Here is a 22386-nt window from a genome sequence, read left to right as displayed (position 1 = left end):
ACTACTCGACAATTTTGCAAATTACATGTAGCAATCAGACCATTTTTGCTACACAATGCTAGATAAATCATTCCCTATATATCAACAAGCAAATTTGGTATATTCAAGCTGATTTATGTATATTTACATTTTTGGTTTGTTGATTCCTTGGGAGTTGTTACTGACTGCTTGCTGTAATATCAAAGTATATCAGTGTGCATTTACCTACTCAACGGTAGAGTTACACAAGTCTTCTATCTCGTGAGAAAATGTTCAAGTATTCTTGTAAAATGTTTGGAAATACCTTTCGCAGGTTCATCCAGCTGCACTGAGAGCATTCAAGAGAAGAGAATTGGACATCTTAAGAAACGAGGAGGAAAGACGAAGAGAGACCTTGAAGAAGAAAAGGACCAGGGCTCTCTTCAATGCTTCCACTCATCTAAATGACAAGGAGGATGATATATGGCTGACCGAGTATCAAAGAAACTTTTCTGCAAGGACTCCATCGAGATGATGATGATGAAATGTTGTCTGTCTCTCATAAGGATACATGATGTTAACTCATGTAGTGACTATAAAGAACCCATAGTTTTGCTTTAAGAAGAAGGAAGAAGGAGTCTCTTTTAAGTCTTTTTAATCAGTCTGAAATGTTTTAATGCCTTAATGTAATTTTGAAATGTCTAAGTCAAGTCTGACTCGGATTAATAGTGTGAGCATCAATTTATTAGATGTTTACTAAGTCAAGATGGAAGGAAATATCATGGTTGATGTTGTCAGTCCTATTTTGCAGTCCAATTCCATGGTAACAATGATCAATTTTACATTCTTCTGAAAGCTGAGACATGGATATCAAATCATGACGATGGAAGATCACAAGATGTATTTTAACATAAATTATAAGTTATTTGTTCTGGTCAATTGGAAGTTAGGCTCATGCAATCCACAAGTGACACTATTCCCATTTCAAGGGGTACAAGCTTTTTAATAAATTGGGAAATGACAAAACCCCTCAGAGGAAATCACTATCATTCTTTTACTCACAAGTTGTAAAATCTATATTTTGGGGCAGGCAAGGCTTTATTAGATGGTTAAAAAAAAAATGGGGGACATCTCCTATATTTCACTGCATTTTGCAATGCTTTTAAGACAGAATTGTGAGAATGAACCAAGACTGAAATTAATTATTGTGTGTAGATCATGTTGGTCTATGTGAATTCACTTTAGTACAAGAAATATATGGTGTTTGGTTGGTAGACAGTGGTCAAGTTAGGTCAGCAAAATGTTGGAAATGTTGTGGGCAACTGTAAAGTGGACATCTTAAGTAGGTAGGGAATTCAGTGAGTCATCATATTCGGCATAGGATTCTCATGGAAAACCTGGAAAAGTCATGGAACATTGAGAGTTAATTTCCAGGTTTGAAAAATGTCATGGAGAAGAATAACAATTGCCAAAAAGTGATGGAAAGTGGAGTGATTTTCTTGAATTGTTTTGTTGCTGGTTCTGTTTTTACCATAAAGAGTTGCCCACATCTCATGAAAAAACATCTCTGAAAAAAACATCATGGGATTTTCGAATGTCATGAAGAAGCCATGGGATTTCAAGTTTAAGAAGATGTGGGAACCCTGTGGAAGACACATTGTTGAGCAGATATTGAACACATCATTAGCATTTCAAATTGAAATCACTGTTCTGCGATAGTTTTATCAAATGTATTTTGTGCAAGTTCAATTATTTTCACGTAAACTGGTGGAATGCTGAGTGAGCAGCTTCTACTGCTGTATATTGGTAGCGGTGTATTTGAAGGCCGCATTTTATTTGGTTCAAAAGACATTTGAAAAATGTAAAAATAAAAATATCTCAATTTAAATTCTTGAAGACATTTTAATATCTTTCATTCAATAAATAGTGTACTATTTACTGAGTTTTCACATTTTAGAATTTCTTAAAATGGTTTTTAAAAAAATAGGTACTTTCAAAAGAGAGAAGTTGGGCGATGAAGAGAGCAAGACCAATACCTAACATAATGAAGAATTCATCTCATTTTGGGATTTGATGCAATTCTGAATTGGCAACTCGCATCCACTTCCCTATGAAACATTGTGAGACCAGGATTAATCTACTATGTAGTACAAAGAGATGGAGACAAGAGTTAGTCCATAGAGATTGTTAATATGTTTAATTGGTTCCAAAACATGGATAAACAAACTTTCATACACATGGCTTACTGTACAATAACTTCTACAATAATGTATTAGAAAAATAGCTATACCCTCAACTAAAAACAAAGCACATGACTAATTTTTTTTTTTACTTAAGTTAACTGTAAATATCATTTACAGAGTTCACTTTTTTTTGCAATACATGTTCCATTTAATCAGTTGTTTACGTTAACATGTAATTTCAAAAGTACAGATCACTTTCTTTCCTCAATTGTTGGTTCTGCATATGCCCTCTTTTGCAGCTATCAATCACTGCAAATATCATATAAAAGTTTCTCAAAGGACAGAGGTTGCCCCATCCCATTAGATCACCTCCCCATGCCACAAACTCAGCCGTTGGAGGGTAAGATTAGGAAGGTGACAAGTAGGGTCTCACCAAACAGTTTGAATACCATGAATTTAACTGATAGCTACAACCATCTCAATCAATCCATTTTGGAAAAGCTAGTTGGGAGACGACATCTGTGCATGTGTTGTTTCTGTCTGTGACCTTTCTGAATAGGTCAATCGGTAACCATTCACTGTAATGCTATACCACAGCACAACATTTCCAAACATCGTAATTCAACTAGGGTATCTTTTTCACCTATGTTGTTTCATAACCGTGTAGGTTTTGGAAAAGAAAACATATTTCTATAACGTCCTCCTGCTCTTGGTAACCTGTTCACTACTAACAACTTTGCACTTTGCATAAATTTATGCTGTTGATTGCGTGTGGTATGTAACATGTACAACACTCGTGTCGCAGAACCTGTATGTACCCCCACCCTCTCTGTCAACAGACCTTGACAGTTTAAGACTCAGTCAGCCTTTCACAGTCAAATACCATCTCCATTGATAGTTCTTCCTTTAACACTTTCCAAATCTGAATGAAAATATGTGAAATATCGGCTGATGACTACTCTGGATGTATCAGGCTATCACAGATCTACAGTATGTAGTATGTGTTCCCTATTAACACACGTTAGTGTACAGACAACACTTTATACAGTGTATGGTCACGTAAATGTCTGTGACATAATGTTTAATACTGTTACCTTGTGACCTATTGCACAATACTCCTCTGAGGTGTAACTCCAGACTAGCCTATCTCTTAGTTTACAGTTCCCATCCTCATCTTACTTGGACCGATGAAGACTTACATATTATTAATACAATCAGTATCTTACATCTGCTAGATAAACACATCCACAGCAATCATTATCCATATATCAAAATAGAAAAACTACTTTGAACTGAAATTAATCCATTCGATAAGCTTCTGTGCAAAACTTTTCTCACCATCTATATTTACCTCCACAGAGTCCGAGAGTTTACACTTCCTGTAACCAATATCTGGGCAAGAACGTTGATTCTTTCAGGGTATTAAACTGTTCTTATCAAAAAAAGGGTTACATTATGACAATGTACATAAATACTACAAATACAAATTAAATTTTACTTTGTAGCATGTATCAGTATTCTAGAGCTGTTCTCTCCTTGAGAGTTACTCCTTGAACACATTACACAGCAACCAATCAGAATTTAACATACCTGGTTACTTAATTTTTGAAAGCTTATGCTGCGACAGTCATGTTATGTTCAGTAGCACGTGCAAGATATATACTATAACTTCACATGTGACTTTTAATTTTACGTTCATAATTTAACTATTTTAAGCTAAACGGTTTCCAGGCAGAGACTAACCGTTCATTAAAGGTGAAGATTAGATATTAACCTGATCAAATGTAAGCCGTAGGTTATGTGTTGGCAATGTCGCAGGTTACTATAATGGCCTTACCCTGGTCTAATCAATTTCTTTACAACAGTAGGATTTAATACCCTAAGGGGTACAGTATAACATCTTTAAGTTATACCAACCCACATATGTTAGCAAAGCTTCTGAAGGAATTTCCACCTTCAAGCTGTTTGCACATTTACTGCAGAGCCTTCAACAATTTTTGGGCTTTTATTCCGATCGAATTGTGTTATAAGTAACAATGTCCAGAAAGTGATATAATGGAATAAGAAACTTTGCACAATTTCACAAATTTTCTTCAGAATAAAAATGCTTCCTCGTTGTAAGAACAGCTGGTGGAATATTACTTGTACAAAGAAGCGGCGAACATTCTATCTAACGAGTTATATATGATACAGCAGCTTTTAATAAATGAGGATTGACTTATTCACATATCTGTGTTAGCAAATGTGCAAGAATTTAGAAAGTAATCCACAACAGTACAGATGGAGGAATAATAGCGACAAATATGCTATTATACTTCGATATGGTCACCCGTAGGTCGAATAAACTGGCTCCTTCCAAACATTTTCCCTTTAATATCGAGTCATTTAATGCCTTCTTCTTTAATCTAGGAATGATTTGGGTCTCAAAGCATTCAGGAAAGTACTCTGATAATCTTTTTGGGTTTTGTCACATTTTTGTCAATTCTGCATAATTTGGTAATATTCTATTATTTTCATTCAATAATGATCCCATAAGTCATACCAATTACTGCTCGCAAACTTTTATATGGCAATGCCCCAAAACGAAGCTGTGTGGAAAGCGTCTATAAGTTGTAAGTACTGTCTTGAGACCTCGTTATATCTCTAGATCTAACCACTAATGCAACATTTCATATGAACCCAGGCATGATCTTCAATGTTGATGCAACCAAATGTACCACCCTAATAAGCAGGTGTACAAAACCTTGCTTCCACCTTCTAAACCATCGAATACCCATTTCAGAGAACTGCAAGCCCTCATACAAAGCATTATCCTTCTATTGTGTTGATACTTAGGCATCAATTTCACACACACCAATATGCATCAGGTTCATTTCTAGAAATATGGTGAATTTCAATTAGTTGGTGAACCCCATGACAAGGAAAGAATGACTTATGTCTTCAACTGTTGATGTCAGAGTTATCCAAACCAGTCCACTTCTTACACAGACACATTAGAAATGTCTCACTTGTCCTTAGATGACAAACAAACAGTGGCGGAGAAACAGGGGGGGTTGGGGGGGTTTTAACCCCCCCACTTTTTGAAGAGGGGGGGTTGGCCCACACAATCAACCCCCCCTAGTTTTTGCCAGTAATGTTCTGTTATAGCCTATGTTATGTGCTCCAAATGGCATAATAAATCAAATTATATTAATTTGAAATTGTTAAAGTCATTTCAACTATTTACCTGGTAGGCTACATCAGCAATTAACGACCGAAAACCGAGTTAGAATTGACCCACACATTATTTCTAGCCCCTTTCCCCCACCTTCGCATTGGAACTTGTAGCTCATAGCGCTAACTTCACCCACAACAGACATACACAAAATAACGTTTTGTTGCTGTTGAATAGCTTTGAAACTGTATACACTTGCCAACTTCAACGAGGTGAAGGAAGGAAAAGAAAAAGAAGAAAGAGAGAAAAGGAGAAAAGGATGGAGTAGAAAATACGGCAAGAAAACGGGAAGAGAAAGAGGAACAGTGACAAAATTATTCGAATTTGTAAAGCAAACGTTCCACGATAAACAGCCTCCAAACCATGGGCGCAGATCCTGGTGAGGACAGCGGGACGCGTCCCCACCAACTTTTTCAGTAGTGGGGACATGATATACCGTGGCCCCACCAATTTGTCTTGACCAATAGCTGCATTTCAAGTTCCCCTGTATTGAACTTTGGCGCAGTTTGATCCAGCATTGTGCAAATGACATGCAGCAGTTCTCATTTTATTGTATTTTATCCACAGTTGTTAAATATAGGACGGAAATCGCATTTACGGCAGTCTATATTTGTTTTCTGGGAGAGGACCCCAGACCCATCGTATATACATAAGTCTACTTGGATTATTTGTCCCTGATTTTCTTTCTGCAGACGCCCATGTATTTCTCCAAACTAAATTTCTAAGCCATGAGATCTAAAACTTAAGGAGGTTTAGGAGCATCATTAGGTCTGGGAAGTGTTATTTCTGGCGATCTGGGAGGTATATTTGCCCAAAAAAAATCCCACGCTACGCGCGAACCCATGGTCGCGCTCCGCTTAGATAGTGTCATAGAACAGACACGCGTCCCCACCATTATCCAAGACTGATCTGCGCCCATGCTCAAAACTGTCGATGTGTGTATTGTTCGGTTTCGGAAATATCTGGTATATTTTTATTTCCTTCAACGAAATTTTTTAGTAGCCGTCTGAATTTTCGAAAATTCCCTAACCAACATTCTTCATCATACTTCATCATACTCGTGCAATTTTGACCCGTCTGTTAGGGTTTGAAGGAGGTTTTTCTATATCGGTTGTCCATAGATGATATTTTGTGCAACATTATGGGTATGTTTTGAAGTGAATTTATTCACGAGAATTGTGAATTTTCAAATTCTGAACAGTGGGGATGACGGATATTGTGGGCCGCGATGAAGAATCACCTACAAAAGCAATGATCCACAGGATATGTGATGAAGTCGAACGTGATGTGACTGGTGACAATCTTCAAAAAGGTTAGATGAGAAAAAAGTATTTGGAAAAAACTTGGTTCTCAGGCAAAATTGTACATATGGTTGGTCAGTTTCAAGCCCGAGAAGTGCCATTTCCGGTGATCTGGGGGTACCAAAACCAGAAATTTGCTTGTACGCTGCGCGCCAACCAATGGTGGCGCTCCGCTTAGATAGTAATACGCGCCCCCGGGTTAGAAAATCCTGCATACGCCCCTGGTTAAATGCAGCTTTTCAAGGCCTGGGCAGTGCCATTTACTGCAATCTGGGAGGCAATATTTGCCAAAAAATTCTTGTGCACTTCGCGCCAACTTATGGTGGCGCTCCACTTAGATAGTGAGCCAGCAGTTATGACTTTTTATTTCATCAATGGCCTGCAACCCCCCCACTTCTGACAAGAAATCTCCGCCACTGCAAACAAATATAGATAATAATAATAATGGCTATCAGCCACTAGTTTGATGAGAGGTAACAAGAATCACTATTTCAGATATAATTTTATTCTTCCCACAGTACATTAAAAATGACAGCAAACTTTGTTGATACTGAGCACAGGAAGTGAACTGACACTGATAGGATCAATACTGTGTCGTGTCTTTAGATTTTACTAGGGATGGGCAACCTTTGTGAATGAATGGGCCAGATATATGGAGTGAAAAATGGACTGGGCCGCACCTTACCAACGACCTGCTGTTGATTTCAAACCTTTGATTCCAAAATAGGTGTGTGTATTCACAAAAAATTAAATAATAGGCCTACCTGACAGCATCATTAGTGCCGATAAATTCTAAGCAGCTAGCTCGTTTTTTGTGATGATGTAAAATAGATTGATTTTTTTCTTTTTTTTGAGACAAATTAAGGGCCGCAAAAAAATCACTGGCGGGCTGCATGTGGCCCGCGGGTCGTAGGTTGCCCACTCCATACACCATTAAACAAACATTTTACAAGTGAAATTAACTATTTACAGCTATATCATATTAGGTTTTCTATCTTGACTTTTTAAAGCAGAATTGACGATCATTTTGACAATGTTTAATTCAACATCCTCAAAGAGCTTTATTGCTAAAACAATCAACATAAAATGAGTTAATTCAAATTGTAATTAAGTAGGGTAGCAAAGGAGAATCACCAGTGGCGGAGAAACAGGGGGGGTTGGGGGGGTTTTAACCCCCCCACTTTTTGAAGAGGGGGGGTTGGCCCACACAATCAACCCCCCCTAGTTTTTGCCAGTAATGTTCTGTTATAGCCTATGTTATGTGCTCCAAATGGCATAATAAATCAAATTATTAAATTTGAAATTGTTAAAGTCATTTCAACCTTTTACCTGGTAGGCTACATCAACAATTAACGACCGAAAACCGAGTTAGAATTGACCGACACATTATTTCTAGCCCCTTTCCCCCACCTTGCGCATTGGACCTTGTAGCTCATAGCGCTAACTTCACCCCACAACAGAAATACACAAAATAACGTTTTGTTGCTGTTGAATAGCTTTGGAACTGTATACACTTGCCAACTTCAACGAGGTGAAGGAAGGAAAAGAAAAAGAAGAAAGAGAGAAAAGGACCAAAGGATGGAGTAGAAAATACGGCAAGAAAACGGGAAGAGGAAGAGGAACAGTGACAAAATTATTCGAATTTGTAAACAAACAGCAGATATCACATCATATCAGTAAGCATGAAAATGGCGTTCCACGATAAACAGCCTCCAAACCATGGGCGCAGATCCTGGTGAGGACAGCGGGACGCGTCCCCACAAACTTTTTCAGTAGTGGGGACATGATATACCGTGTCCCCACCAATTTGTCTTTGCATTTCAAGTTCCCCTGTATGGAACTTTGGCGCAGTTTGATCCAGCATTGTGCAAATGACATGCAGCAGTTCTCATTTTATTGTATTTTATCCACAGTTGTTAAATATAGGACGGAAATCGCATTTGCGGCAGTCTATATTTGTTTTCTGGGAGAGGACCCCAGACCCATCGTATATACAAAAGTCTACTTGGATTATTTGCCCCCTGATTTTCTTTCTGCAGACGCCCATGTATTTCTCCAAACTAAATTTCTAAGCAATGAGATCTAAAACTTAAGGAGGTTTAGGAGCATCATTAGGTCTGGGAAGTGTTATTTCCGGCGATCTGGGAGGTATATTTGCCCCAAAAAATCGTACGCTACGCGCGAACCCATGGTCGCGCTCCGCTTAGATAGTGTCATAGAACAGACACGCGTCCCCACCATTATCCAAGACTGATCTGCGCCCATGGTCAAAACTGTCGATGTGTGTAGTGTTCGGTTTCGGAAATATCTGGTATATTTTTTATTTCCTTCAACGAAATTTTTTAGTAGCGTCTGAATTTTCGAAAATTCCCTAACCAACATTCTTCATCATACTTCATCATACTCGTGCAATTTTGACCCGTCTGTTAGGGTTTGAAGGAGGTTTTTCTATATCGGTTGTCCATAGATGATATTTTGTGCAACATTATGGGTATGTTTTGAAGTGAATTTATTCACGAGAATTGTGAATTTTCAAATTCTGAACAGTGGGGCTGACGGATATTGTGGGCCGTGATGAAGAATCACCTACAAAAGCAATGATCCACAGGATATGTGATGAAGTCGAACATGATGTGTGACTGGTGACAATCTTCAAAAAGGTTATAGATGAGAAAAAAGTATTTGGAAAAAACTTGGTTGTCAGGCAAAAGTGTACATATGGTTGGTCAGTTTCAAGCCATTTCAAGTGCCATTTCCGGTGATCTGGGGGTACCAAAACCAGAAATTTTCTTGTACGCTGCGCGCCAACCAATGGTGGCGCTCCGCTTAGATAGTAATACGCGCCCCCCGGGTTAGAAAATCCTGCATACACCCCTGGTTAAATCCAGCTTTTCAAGGCCTGGGCAGTGCCATTTACTGCAATCTGGGAGGCAATATTTGCCAAAAAATTCTTGTGCACTTCGCGCCAACTTATGGTGGCGCTCCACTTATATAGTGAGCCAGCAGTTATGACTTTTTATTTCATCAATGGCCTGCAACCCCCCCACTTCTGACAAGAAATCTCCGCCACTGAGAATCACCATATGATCACAGTTAAGCTTAACTGTAAGGGATATATCCCATGGAGAGTGAACTTCTACATACAAAAGAATGCACTCCCTTTGTATATATCCTTCACAGACAAGAACACAAGAACATATATCCTAGCGAGGGTGGTGGATAATTGGGTGAACGAGAATGTTATGATGAATAAATATTTATGTGAAGAGGTTGCAAATGCGCAATATACAAACAGAAATAGTAATATTTAGCCTGAAGGTATAAAAAGATGAAGAAAAATATCAGACTACACAAAGGGGAACAAAAGAACACGGAACCCCTCCCACCTAAACAATATAATAAGAATAATGGTAATAATTAAATAGTTGTCTTATGCCCAGACACAAGAAAATACCTCAATTCCAATTGTCATGAAAACTTTAGTGTTCATTATAAATTACATAAAAAGATTTTTTTTAATCATTTAAAAATGTTTCAAACATGATTGAAATAACCATATGATGGACAGAAATAACTGACAAAATCTTTGATACAAACGGCTTCTTATGTTTTATTTAAAGGGACTACCAGATGGCACAAACACTTTTAGATATATGCCAAAATGGTCACATTTCAAAAATTTCAACACAATTTCCAACACTTTTTTGACAGTTTTCAGTATCTATATATTTCATATTTTCTTGGGACAATTCCATGCTCAGAAGTTTTCTAGATGATACAAACTGAATATGGCAGTCTGTTACTGAAGTATGCTACCCACTAAGTCATGCGTCCAATTGCTTCACTTTTAAAGTGAATTAATTATTATTATAAAGTCCCAATATTAACTGTTGTCCGCTTTCGATAAATATCCAACCGGGACAAGCAATGTCACACCCTCTTGATGACATTAATGTTACAATACAAGTTTTTTTTTTATAATTTCTTTTGTAGATTAGTCACAATATGGAATTTCATACCAAAACACACAAGCACTGCTATTATAACTGCAATCACAACACTGACTGCTTGCTAAACGGCCCATTGAGCTCAATGTATAAGACTTGGATAGAATTTTATAAAGTTTAAGATTATTTCAGGAGCAGAAAAGGTAGCCCTAAATAATGCTCCAATAATGGGAGTTTTATTCTACTGCAACAAATGAGATGTCAAGTAAGATGTGTAAAAATAAAAATTGATGAAAGTTTTGATGTAAAGATTTCATTCCATTTGGATGTTGTTCATTTGAACAATGAAGGAACCCCCCCCCCCCCCCCCAATAAAAAGTTTCTTTTATTGGTTAACACTTCTTGACAGTAGTATTTAGTTCTATGAAACACAGCAAATCAACTTTTTGTCTTTTTTAGACACGGCCATACAATCACTACAACATGCCGATTTATGTCCCAGTAATTTCAGCATGCTTTACATTGACCTAGCTGTAAAGTGAGCGCTAAATACTCTCTGAAAAACATTGAAAGAATGTGGTACAGTTCCCAACATGGTTGGTGAACTTTTCTTTCAGATATCCTCCCGCAGTTAATATACAGACTTAAAGATGTATCTCCAAGGTCATTTTTATGAAACAATTTGTGCAAGAAAGCGAACAAATATTTACAGAATTGAAGATACATGTGATATGGAAGTCTGCTCGAAGAGATATCCAATGAATTTTTTTTTTTTTTTTAAACTGCAAAGAAAAACAGCAATCATGCAACTGGGCATTACTTTACACATAACTTTTTTAGCTTGATTTACATTTTCAGTGTTTCTAACTTTCTATACATGAGCATAAATTAATCCACATCACAATATTACAGAGATTTGAAGCTTGCTAACTCAAGAGTTAACATGAGCCATCTCTTGATCCAAACAAATTATCGTGTAGCACAACTGTAGTAACAGATTGCATAAGACTAAAAACCAAAATAAGCGGACATAAGGACGACCGGCACATCATTTTCGTTAATACGTAGCTGGTTGCCTTCCATAACAGTATTTCACTTTGCAGCAGATTCAATCGAGTTTACTTGAGCAACGCTCTGTATGAGGTCTGTCAAGTCTTTCATTTCATCCCATCAATGCACACTAATAGCCCACAGATGCAACAGTTTAAAAGTCCATCGAGATTGGCCCCAAATTTTTTTACGTTAAAAATTGCTCCAAGTTTTCAAAAGTCCATTTCTCCTGGTAGTTACGACTCCTCCAGATTTTTCCAGATATTGAAATGTGTTCATATTTGAGGATTAATAGTCTAGGTGAGCTAAAGTGCCTCCGAGTGTATGTTGTAAAATGCTTTCTGACAGTTGGAGCATCAGTGGCCATTAACTGACTTTCTAGCATAACTGGGAGCAATACACTCATCACTATTAAAGCCACTAACAGCTCTAGCTGGAATTAAAATCAGCCTAGAGTAGCTAGGCTTACCACAGCTACAACCGTAGTCGGTCTATGTCAAGTGCTCATGTTTGTTAAAAATGGCTGGAACACTGACAAGGGGAATTACTACTTCACAGCTTGCTAAATTCTGCACTCTGCATTCTAGCTTTGTAGAGATATTATTCTCGGACGGCCCGCAATGATGGCGTCGATCACGTGATAACGGATAGGTATATACCAAGTGTTTCTTTCACACCACTGACTGGGTTAGCGCATGAAACAATTACGACACATAGCCAGCTCAAGGTGAGAGCCTTAGACAATGTGTAAATCTCTGTTTGAAAGATCTAGCCAGAAATATCTTAAATATACATCTTTCTTTATCAAAACACTGACCATGGGCAGTCTATGTAAGTGAGAAACATTAAAAAGATCAGACCACTACTGGAAAATCATCTGGAGTTTTCTTCTCATATTTTTTTTTCGCAGCAGGAATGAACTGAGAAAAAAAATAAAATAAAAATACCCACTGACAACAATGATAACCAGGTTTTTTTTTCTTACAGATCGTAACTTGCTGGCAAGAGTAACATTTATGTAGAGATGAAGAGAGCTGGGTAACATTGAAGGTTATAGTGGAGGATCTCATCGCATGGAATGAAGGGGGCATGGCCCTCAACAAGCACATTTGCTCGGGGCTCTGGACGGGGTGCGAGCTTCTCTTCTGAGAGCAGAGTCCCCATACTGAATACCTGAACCCATTCTCTCAGGATCCAATTCACCTGCAAGTAAACAACAAAAACAAAAAAAAAAGGAGTGAATGACGTTTACAGCATATTGACTCCATCATAGAACTCTGTCTTAAAAACTTCTACCAGGCACTACAAACTTCTTTGGAATATATATTCCACAGGAGATGCAAACAAAAGTATTATTTTTGTCTGACACTTGAGCTGTTTACGTTTGCAAGTTTAGACTGCATTGTAGCCGAGTACTTTCAGGTGATCAAACTAACATTTTGTTAGTTTATGGGGTGGGGAGGGGGGTTTAGGGGAAGGGAGGGATGCTTTTTGACAATTTTTGCAACCTGTTGAAAATATTTGCCCCAAAGGGAAACCAGCATGCAGACCCCTCAAGGGGAAATATATCTGAAACTTGACATTAGAGTAGCTCATATTCGAAGGGAACCCTTAATTGTCAGACACCTGAAGACCAGTCAAATTTTGTCATGTAATTAAGTGTCATGTTGAAAGGAATCCTCACATTAGCTTTCAATGACAGGCTGAAGTGATTATGACCTATTGTTTTGTATGCACCATTACTGACAATCGATAAACTAAGTTAATATTGCCTATATACCTTTGGGAGTCAGAAAAAGAAACTTGTAGGGATTAGGGAATGTGGAAAGTTGCTATTCTTAAAGGAATGGATTTCTCTGAAGGAATAATCATCATTAGAGCTATTCCAATTTTTGTTGAAGGTTAAAGATTCATGTTGAGATAGAAAGCTTTCAAGATTTAAGTAGTTTGAAAACTTGCTGACCCGAAATGACCTCTAAACCTCACCAACACTGGTAGGTTTAGATCCATGTCAAAGAGCGACCTATCATATATGTCAAACCTCTGTCCAAGTGAAGATTCTTCCTTTATAGATGTCCACATTGCGACCTCTGATCTTTGACCCCACCAAACACTATATTACTTTGTACTCATTATGGGGAGACCATGAGGGTTCACACAAAGCAACTAAACCTGGACAAATTGTTGTTTTGGTATTTTTTATATATTTTGTGACATAATGCCCCATAATTACATGCTACATTGGATAGTAGGTTGTCTCTATTAATATCAAGGTCATTGTATCACCTTACGTTCAAAGACTGAACCATTTGCAAACATTAATGCAACTTGATATGTTACCAACTCAACTGAGATCATTCCATATCGTTCTCAACCTACCTGTTTCTATTTTACCAAGAATTGACCTGGCACACCTGAGAAAAGCCTCTTCAACGTTTTCTCCAGTCATCGCACTAGTCTCCATGAACATCATTTCTGGTGACAGGATGTAGGAATGTTTAACAGTCAAAGCAGTCTATAGATGGGAGAGTTCAGCAGGCAATGGTGGTACACAACCAAAACAATTAAACCACAATGGGAAGGTGCGAATGAAGATGGGGAGTGGTGATGCACCAATACTGTACTAGTTTTGACCTTAGCTCTCACTACCAAGAAAAATGTTTAGTTATTGATACAAGTTACTTTCAAGACAAAACATGATTCACACCAGGCTTATCCCTCTCTCAGAAGTAGACAGTGTTCTCCCCCCCCCCCACCCCCCATTTTCAAGACCTTCGTACAACCTAGTGTCTGTTCTTATAGACACATCCATGACAAATGCTCAATAGACCATGTTTATAGTGAACTCCAACAGGCAGTACGTATGACCTTTAACATTCAGCAAAAGAGAGGATCATGTGAACTTTTATTAAACTACTGAACCATGGGACTCCCTGGACTTTTCTTGGAAGGATCAATAGTTGACAGGTGTTTACGAGCATGCATGCACCATTAAACTGACATTCAAATCATTACATTGTATCCTTACTTGTTCTCTTAGTTCTGTATTATTTACTTGCCTATTCTATTCTCTTTCTTTAGGGGGGGGGGGGGTGGGAGGGAGATGCTATGTTTGTCATTGGTTTGATGGAGGTGGCATATGAGTATAAACCGTCTTTTGTACTATCAACAAGACTATGCTATTCTCTTGAGATGGGGATGTCTTCCAAGGTGAACAACACAGAAATTATGCTATATAAATAAATACGGGAAAGAAAAGTTTATTCTTTCCATACACTTGGACGATAGTAAACCTTCAGTGTTTACAACATTTTTTTGTACAATTTTAATTAAGTGAAAAAGATTAAAAAAACGGAGATAATAGCAGTTGGTGGAATCTTACCATTTTCTTGTGCAAACCGGCTTGCTTCCAAAAATGTAACTTCCCTATCTGCGTCCAGGTCTTTCTTGTTACCACAGAGTATTATTACAATGTTTGGACTTGCTAAAGTCCTTGCATCTGTTAGCCATCTGGAAAGAGCATTATACGTCTCACGGCTGCAAGAGGAGAATTTTTGACTTAATGATGACATTAATTTCTGTGTGATTCCTTACTCACATTATTTATTATGTCAATTGTACAGAACAAGTACCCACCATAGAAAAAAGAACATGGAGAAACTTCACATCCAAACAACAGCTACTTGAATCTGACAGGTTTTATGAATATAATTATAAAGTACATGCATAATGGGAAAGTGACTGAGAAAGTTTAGACAATTGGAAAAGAGCAAATAAATTTATGGCTTGAATAGGATTCAATCATGTTAAAAAAAGAAATTTAAGAGATTTGCAAAATCTCCTTTATTTGGTTTATCTAAGATAAGTTTAAGAACATGTGCAGTAGCTGAAACTTTTCAACTCTCATAATTTATGACGACCATTGGAAAGCTCACACAATCTTCAACATTCAACAATCATTATTAATAACCCTATGCATAGAACCTACACAAAAGTTTCGCCAAAATGTTTAATTCCATCAGAATAGTGATCATTTTTATTGACCACAGTTCATGGTATGATAATCAAGGCATTTACTTGTTTATGTTTTCTATTTGCAATGTCATCGTAAAATTTGATTTATCTTGTAGCAGCTGATCATTTTTATCCCAGTTTCAGTTAAACATTCGTTGCAACATTTCTGTGTGCACTGAAACAGAATAGAGCAATTACATTCAGCTACTTTATTGATTATATAAATTCTCCCTTTTTGTTTGGAAATCAAGAAAGATAGAAGAGCAAGAAAGTGTCAATGAAGTTTGAATGAAGATAATCCATCACTATACGACCAGATCAACCCATACCCTAATGAGGTTATAGGATTCAGGTCTCCCAATTCGGATCGTCAATGGGATTGAGAGTGTTTTTAGGCATGATCAAATTTCATCTTTTTATTTGTATTTCTGGTGTGCAAAAAAATTGTTCCAAAACATAATTTTTTAACATTCATTTGAAAGATCTGGAGTTGGAAATTCCCAATATGTACCTTTTTTGGAATGGTTATTTTGCAAAATTTTCTCAAGTAAAATCTGTAAAAGGATACCTTACCATTCACATTTTCTTCCTTGTTATGTTCCAAGCTTCAATTGTATATAATAATTCAACCAAATTTAAGTCCCTTCCTTCCCATTAGTTTTCAGCCCACCATATGCTTAATTCTGGCCTGACATGCATACAACTGTGTTCTTTAGACTTTCAAAACTATTTAGACTTCATGATTATTTTGCCTAGATTCAAGATTGTAAAATGTTGTGCATGATCATTCATGTAAAGGACCATGCCCCAGAGGAAAGGGAATACTGATGTCATGATCTCAACCAGGTATTGTGAATTTGTGAAACAACTGTAGATATATTTTTTTGGTATACCACCACAATGAAATATGCCATACATACTGTATCCACACCCCAGTAAAATCTCAACAAGGTATTGTGTAACTACATATACTATTTTGGTATACCACTACAATGAAATATACCATACCCCGGCATCGAGCTATCCACCTGTGTAACGTTATACCAGTATATATACCGTTGTCGTGCCTTAATCAGGACCAAACTCTCCTCTGTCAAAACTTTGAAGCACATTGTACACATAACTTGCATCTGGTGTGATGTAGACATGGATTATCAATGGCAACAGTCCACAACCTGGCTAGGCTATGACTCAGTCAATATTTCTGGTATTCAGTCATGACTGATCAATCCTCCCCTCCCCCTTCCCCCTCCCCCCACCCACTCCCTTATATGTATCATATGTATGGAATATGGTTCATCGATCTTAGCTTGAAGAGGCTACAGAGCGATCCTGATATTAGCGCACAGAGCCATCGACCCACTGAAAATCCTTTGTGACCTAAAACAGATACCATTGTGCAGCTTGCCACTCTAACATGAATATGCATGAAGTTTCTGCATGCAAAATAGTTCCTTTACCTTGTGATGTCATACACAAGCAGGGCTCCAGCTGCTCCTCGATAGTAACTTCTTGTAACGGACCTATCAGGAAAAAGGATGTAACATTAATACACAGCATGCTACATGAAACAATTAATTACTGAATTCACAAGAAACTCAATGACAGTATTACTTCCTTAATAAGTCTATTTGGGTAATATAAAAAAATATCAATAATTCCATTTCTAAATCTGCTTTAATTTTTGCTTAATTTCAGATAGCATTTGCTCAATTTCCATTTATTTTGAATACACAATAGAGCCTTGATTTAGCAATGTGAATGTCTACTTTAATTTGATGAGATATTGTGAACCCCAAAAAAAAAAAAAAAATGGTACGCTGATTAGGAAGTTTGAACCATATCACATATCTTTGATATTGACTGTATAAACCATCTATATATGTTTTGATTGCCCTGTTTAAGGCAGAGAAAAATGCTGACAATCACAAGTTGCTTATTACTAAGAAGAACAAATTTAAAATGAAATAAATGTTTAAGTCTTCATGACTGATCAAACTCTGGACTGATCAAATAAACAAAAAAGGAGGAAAGAATATACAATCTGAGCTTTCAAGAGAGTGCAAGCTTAAATCTACACAGCTGATATTTCACTCTGAATATTTCCAGACATATCATGATACACATATGGTTTTATACTACATAGTCATCTGTACATAAAATGTCACAAGCTCCTTCTGGTAACACTTTTACAAAGTATGGGTTTTAAACCAGAAAAAAAATATTCTCAAGCAAATGAACACAAGCATACCAACACACATTTGACCTTGGCACCCTTGACCTGTACTCAAATTTACTCAAAAAGTCAGTATTAGCCAAAAAAGTTACTGATACTGAAGTCAGAAATGAGGCAAAGTAACACTTATGCTTCTCCACCAACTTGCTACATTGGTGTATGAACAAGCCCTAAAAAAAAACTGCATAGTTAAAGGTGAAGGTGTTTTGATGGGTTAGATGGCTAAAAATATCCTCTACAAGTACAGTAAAACCCCAATTATTTGAACTGGTCAGGACCGAAGGTAGTTCGGATAATCAAAAAGTTTGGATAAACAAATTTTCATCAATTAACTAATTTTTCAATTATATAGACACCCATGAAAAGCATTGTTATCTGCCTTCTAAATGATTGTATATATTTTCCATGTTTATGGGGGGGGGGGAGGAATTTTTCGCATACTTTCGCCACTCTGACCACATGACCGCTGTATGCGCCACTTACTATAGTGCAGGAAACACTAGTGTCAGTGGTTATCCTAGCCTAATACTAATTCCCATAACAAGCTGAAATTTCCTTGATAATTATAGAGAAAAGTAAGGGAGATAATAGTTTCAGCTTGGGCATTATAAGGCTCTTTCATGTTTGAATAATTTACCTGTGGTAAATACTAAATGGCGTTACTGTATGCCGAAAGATTGAAACCACACACACGTGTGCGGCTGGGGTGACTTTCTGGAGCTCATTTTTTGTAACATGATAGTTAAGTGACTTAGTGAGTAGAATGTGGCTCAGGTTAATTTGCTAGGGGTGAAAGGACAAGATAGTTCTGGTACAGAAGACTCTTTGTTTTAACAAATTTTGCCATCTATCGCAGGAAATTTCAGATGACTGCCTAAACCAACTTCTTACCTGAACCTCTCTTGACCTGCTGTATCCCAAATTTGCAACTTCACAGACTTTCCTCCAGCATTGACTATCTTTGAACCGAATTCTACACCAATTGTGTGGTTTGAATCTTGCTTAACTGTAAGAACAATATGGTTTCAAACCATAATAGCGACAAGAAAGCAATATTGATAACTAATAACCACCCATCAGTTATGGTTGAATTGACACAGATAAATGTACTACATTTCTAGATATAATAACATTCAATAAATGTAATTCACTTTACACAATACTCTTCATCTTGTGTATGGAATGACAGTAACTATACAGTAGCTGGAGTGTTTTTTTACAAAGGTGATACTTACCAAGCTTGGCACCATCAGCATGTTACATTACTTTAATGAGGACAAGTTCCTGTAAACTAACCTTCTTAGTTCTAACACTTCTTTGAGAACCCAACATTTTCAAACTTAAAATCTGCTATTAGCAAAATGTATACATTCAATAAATCCCTGCAGTATGTGACATCACAAACAGGTTCCAAATGACCCTCTATAAATATATATATGAACCCACTTAATGCTAGTATTTTCAGAGCAATGAAACATGCTACAAAGACTGCAGTTTGATCAATAGATAGTTTTGTACATTATCAGTATTGTATACATATATTTTTTAAATTAAGACTTTAAATACTGTGCATACAATGTGTTGACAAATGCATGTTTCCATAAAACCTAGGAAATTACATTAGTAATCAAAAACTAAGTGAAATGTGATCTTTTCATTTTGGCATCAGGATGACAATAATACTTTCTCAAGAGACTTTTCCACCTTTCTTTATAAAATATTCCCAAAAGCTGTAAGACGAACCAGTTTGGCATCTGTTCAACCAACTTGGCAACTCTACATCTTTCTGGCAGCCATATGACAAAAACATGTACTGTACTTTAGCAACAAAACAACATGTATGTTCAAGATAACTTAAACATTTCAAGTCATTGTAGGAACAATCAACATGGCACTGGCTTTGCAACACTTGTGGAAAAGTGACATCACTTTTCAGTCCCAACAAGAGATTCAACCTGAATCAACAAAATTTGGCAATAGACCTTCATATGACTATGTGTTGTTAGATTCAGTCCTTTACGTATACGCACTGACAATTTGTGGAAAACTTGACTTCAAGTGAAAAGTTGGTCAACTGGTACTCACATTTGTTTTCTATGAACTGGTGAAGGATACAAGACTTTCCAGTTCCTGCACTTCCAATAACCAAAAATTTGAAAAGGAAATCTGTAGGCAGATAAAAGAAAGTTGCATTTAAAATAGTCCACATGTCAAACTTTAAAGTTTAGACATCTTCACAGAGCAGCTAGCGAGATCAATCAATAGGCCCTAGGGGCACTGATTTTCCACAAAAAAAATTAAATTGTTGATATTTCCACAGCAAATTTGTTTCAAAATTCTAATTTTTAAAGTTTGTCACATATGAACAATATGATGTGGAGTATATAATTTGTGAGTGTGTTTGGCCCACCTCTAGTCTGGTGTATTGGTTGTCTGTCATAAAACTTAGCCATTTTAAATGTTTTGGTGTAATAAACACACCAAGTACTATCCTACTGTTGTTAGAGTACTTCACAACAATGCTACTGCATGCTTTGTTGGTTAAAAGTTTGTACAAAAGTGGCAAATAAACATGAGCTGTGGATTTGATTCCCATCATATCAGTGCTACAAGGCTCTCTTGCCCTGCTGACTCATGGATTTTAAATAGCTGAATTGCAGAAGTTTGCTCAATGTTTCTTGCAGTAATATCGTAGAAAATTTTCACTATAGTCTTATATCTGTACGTAAAGCTGGGGATTACTATTTGTTCATCATAAGACTAGTCCTACTAAGGTCATAAGTTTCCAACCTCAAACTTTTAGGAGTTGCTAAAGCTTAGCCAAGTTTGTGAAAGGATCAATAATAGAATAAACAGTTTTAATTTGACAAAGAATCAACAAGTCATTACACATTTTAATGAATAAAGTAAGATCCCATTCCTACTGAATTTCTCGGCTTGACTAAAAAAAATGTTTGACTAAGAAAAAAACGGAAAATTCAAGGTTAGCCCTTGAAAATACGCTCTATTTTTTATTTAATCACAGAAATATTTCCACATGAAATGAATCTATCTTTCAATTTATTGGGTCCAAGTCTTAATACTATTAGCCCTTCTAGTACTACTACTATACTAGTAGTAGGCCCTACTGCGAAGTTCCGACACCTAGCCTAAGCCTTAAAACACCCCAAAACTATAACTTACTATTACTGACAAATATGTAAGTACTTGCTAGCACACAGGTCATTTTGGAGAGAAAATAACTGTAGCTTCGTACTTTTTGGTGCAAATGGCTCTTCCTGTAGGTTGTCATGGTGAAATTGTGTATTTCTTAGGGGTGTCCGAACTTCGCAGTGTTCTGAACTTCGCAATACTGACTATACTACTGTATACTAGTTCTCCCTACCTCTCCCTACCTCACCACCAATTTCACCAAAACCTCTGTCATTCATAATCATGGGACTCGTTCAAGACATCACAATTTATATGTTATTGATTCTAAGGGTGGTGTTAGCTCTACTTTCTACTTCACGGCAATTCAGGATTGGAATGCTCTTCCAAATCATATCAAATCCATCAAGCCTTCTCGTCTTTTTAAAGCTGAGTTAAGGAAGCATCTCATGTAATTTAGGGTGTGGGGGGAGGGGGAGGCACTTTTCAGATTTATGTGCAATAGTTGTGTTTTTTTTAGTCTTATTTATCAATTGGTTTTATTAGAATTTACCATTGAAAATGCAATTTTTCGTCTATATGGGCCCAATTGGAAATAGGCCGACGTTCTGTCAGCCCAATGGGTTTAGCTCCTGTTACTCTTTTTGTTCTTTTCAATATGTTCCGTTCTATTCGTCTATTATGTCTATGTAATTTTTTGTATTTTTAACAATCTGAGTGGGAATAAAACAAACATACTATAGCCTAGGACTAGTAGTAATAGGTCTAGCCTAGCACAGTATTGAAACTTAGGCTCATAATTATACATTACTCATTAGGGTCTAGTCTAACTTTTCCTTTTGACCACATTTTCTTTGTAGTCTGTGCAGTAGGAAGATTTTCAATGATGCATCATGTCTAACCGAATTACTTTGGTTCAACCTAGGCTAGGCCTAAATATTACAGTGAAGTATTGACATTGAATTAATGTACCGTAAAAGGCTACGGTACACTTAAGTATAGGGCAGTAATTAGAATCCACATCAAATAGCAATGCACTGCACGTACTTACACTGTTACAGTAGGCTAAGTTATAGTTCGGCTACTTTCCAGAAGGACTCGATATTTGTTCTGAATTTGGATGCTCCATCAAAGCATTTATTTGAGTAAAAGAAAAAATTACATTCAAAACAAACTTACCGTATGTTTCCGACATTTTGACAAGTTGTTCAGACTCAGTTTTGTCCGTCATATCTTTCTGGTCTCCGCCATTTAAAACAGACACACTGAATAAAGCTCACAAAGAGAATATCGAACAAGATTGCTATCCCAGATCCTTTGAGTGTATAGCGTT

The 22386-nt window shown here is 36.9% G+C and overlaps 2 protein-coding genes across 3 annotated transcripts in view; one reads left to right on the top strand and one right to left on the bottom strand.

Annotated features, from left to right (window-relative positions):
• The window catches only part of LOC139970640 (uncharacterized), a 17953-nt gene extending 6573 nt beyond the window's left edge, over positions 1–11380 (top strand). For both annotated transcript variants that reach the window (XM_071976504.1, XM_071976503.1), the window contains exon 4: positions 293–11380. In XM_071976504.1, the coding sequence (XP_071832605.1) occupies positions 293–493 (201 nt within the window). In that variant the 3' untranslated portion in view covers positions 494–11380. The remainder of the gene's footprint in view (positions 1–292) is intronic.
• Positions 2137–22386, bottom strand: LOC139970642 (ras-related protein Rab-4B). Its single transcript, XM_071976505.1, has 7 exons — positions 22233–22386; positions 19989–20069; positions 18795–18909; positions 17128–17190; positions 15036–15190; positions 14033–14128; positions 2137–12856 (listed from the first exon to the last, which is right to left on the bottom strand). Exons 1-7 carry the CDS (start codon positions 22282–22284, stop codon positions 12750–12752), a joined length of 669 nt encoding a protein of 222 aa, XP_071832606.1. The 5' UTR covers positions 22285–22386; the 3' UTR covers positions 2137–12749.

The sequence above is a fragment of the Apostichopus japonicus genome, chromosome 8, assembly GCF_037975245.1.
Source record: "Apostichopus japonicus isolate 1M-3 chromosome 8, ASM3797524v1, whole genome shotgun sequence".
Lineage (NCBI taxonomy): Eukaryota > Metazoa > Echinodermata > Holothuroidea > Aspidochirotida > Stichopodidae > Apostichopus > Apostichopus japonicus.
The sequence above is the reverse complement of the archived record's forward strand: the minus strand, read 5'-3'. Positions and strand labels throughout refer to the sequence as shown.

What these genes read in the sequence shown, in the direction of transcription:
- LOC139970642 (XM_071976505.1), bottom strand. Translation starts at nt 22,284, where the DNA reads ATGACGGACAAAACTGAGTCTGAACAACTTGTCAAAATGTCGGAAACA. An exon ending in CAAAATGTCGGAAACATACG is followed by an intron (nt 20,070 to 22,232) that starts GTAAGTTTGTTT and finishes ATCTGCCTACAG; the next exon opens with ATTTCCTTTTCAAATTTTTG. An exon ending in CCAGTTCATAGAAAACAAAT is followed by an intron (nt 18,910 to 19,988) that starts GTGAGTACCAGT and finishes TTGTTCTTACAG; the next exon opens with TTAAGCAAGATTCAAACCAC.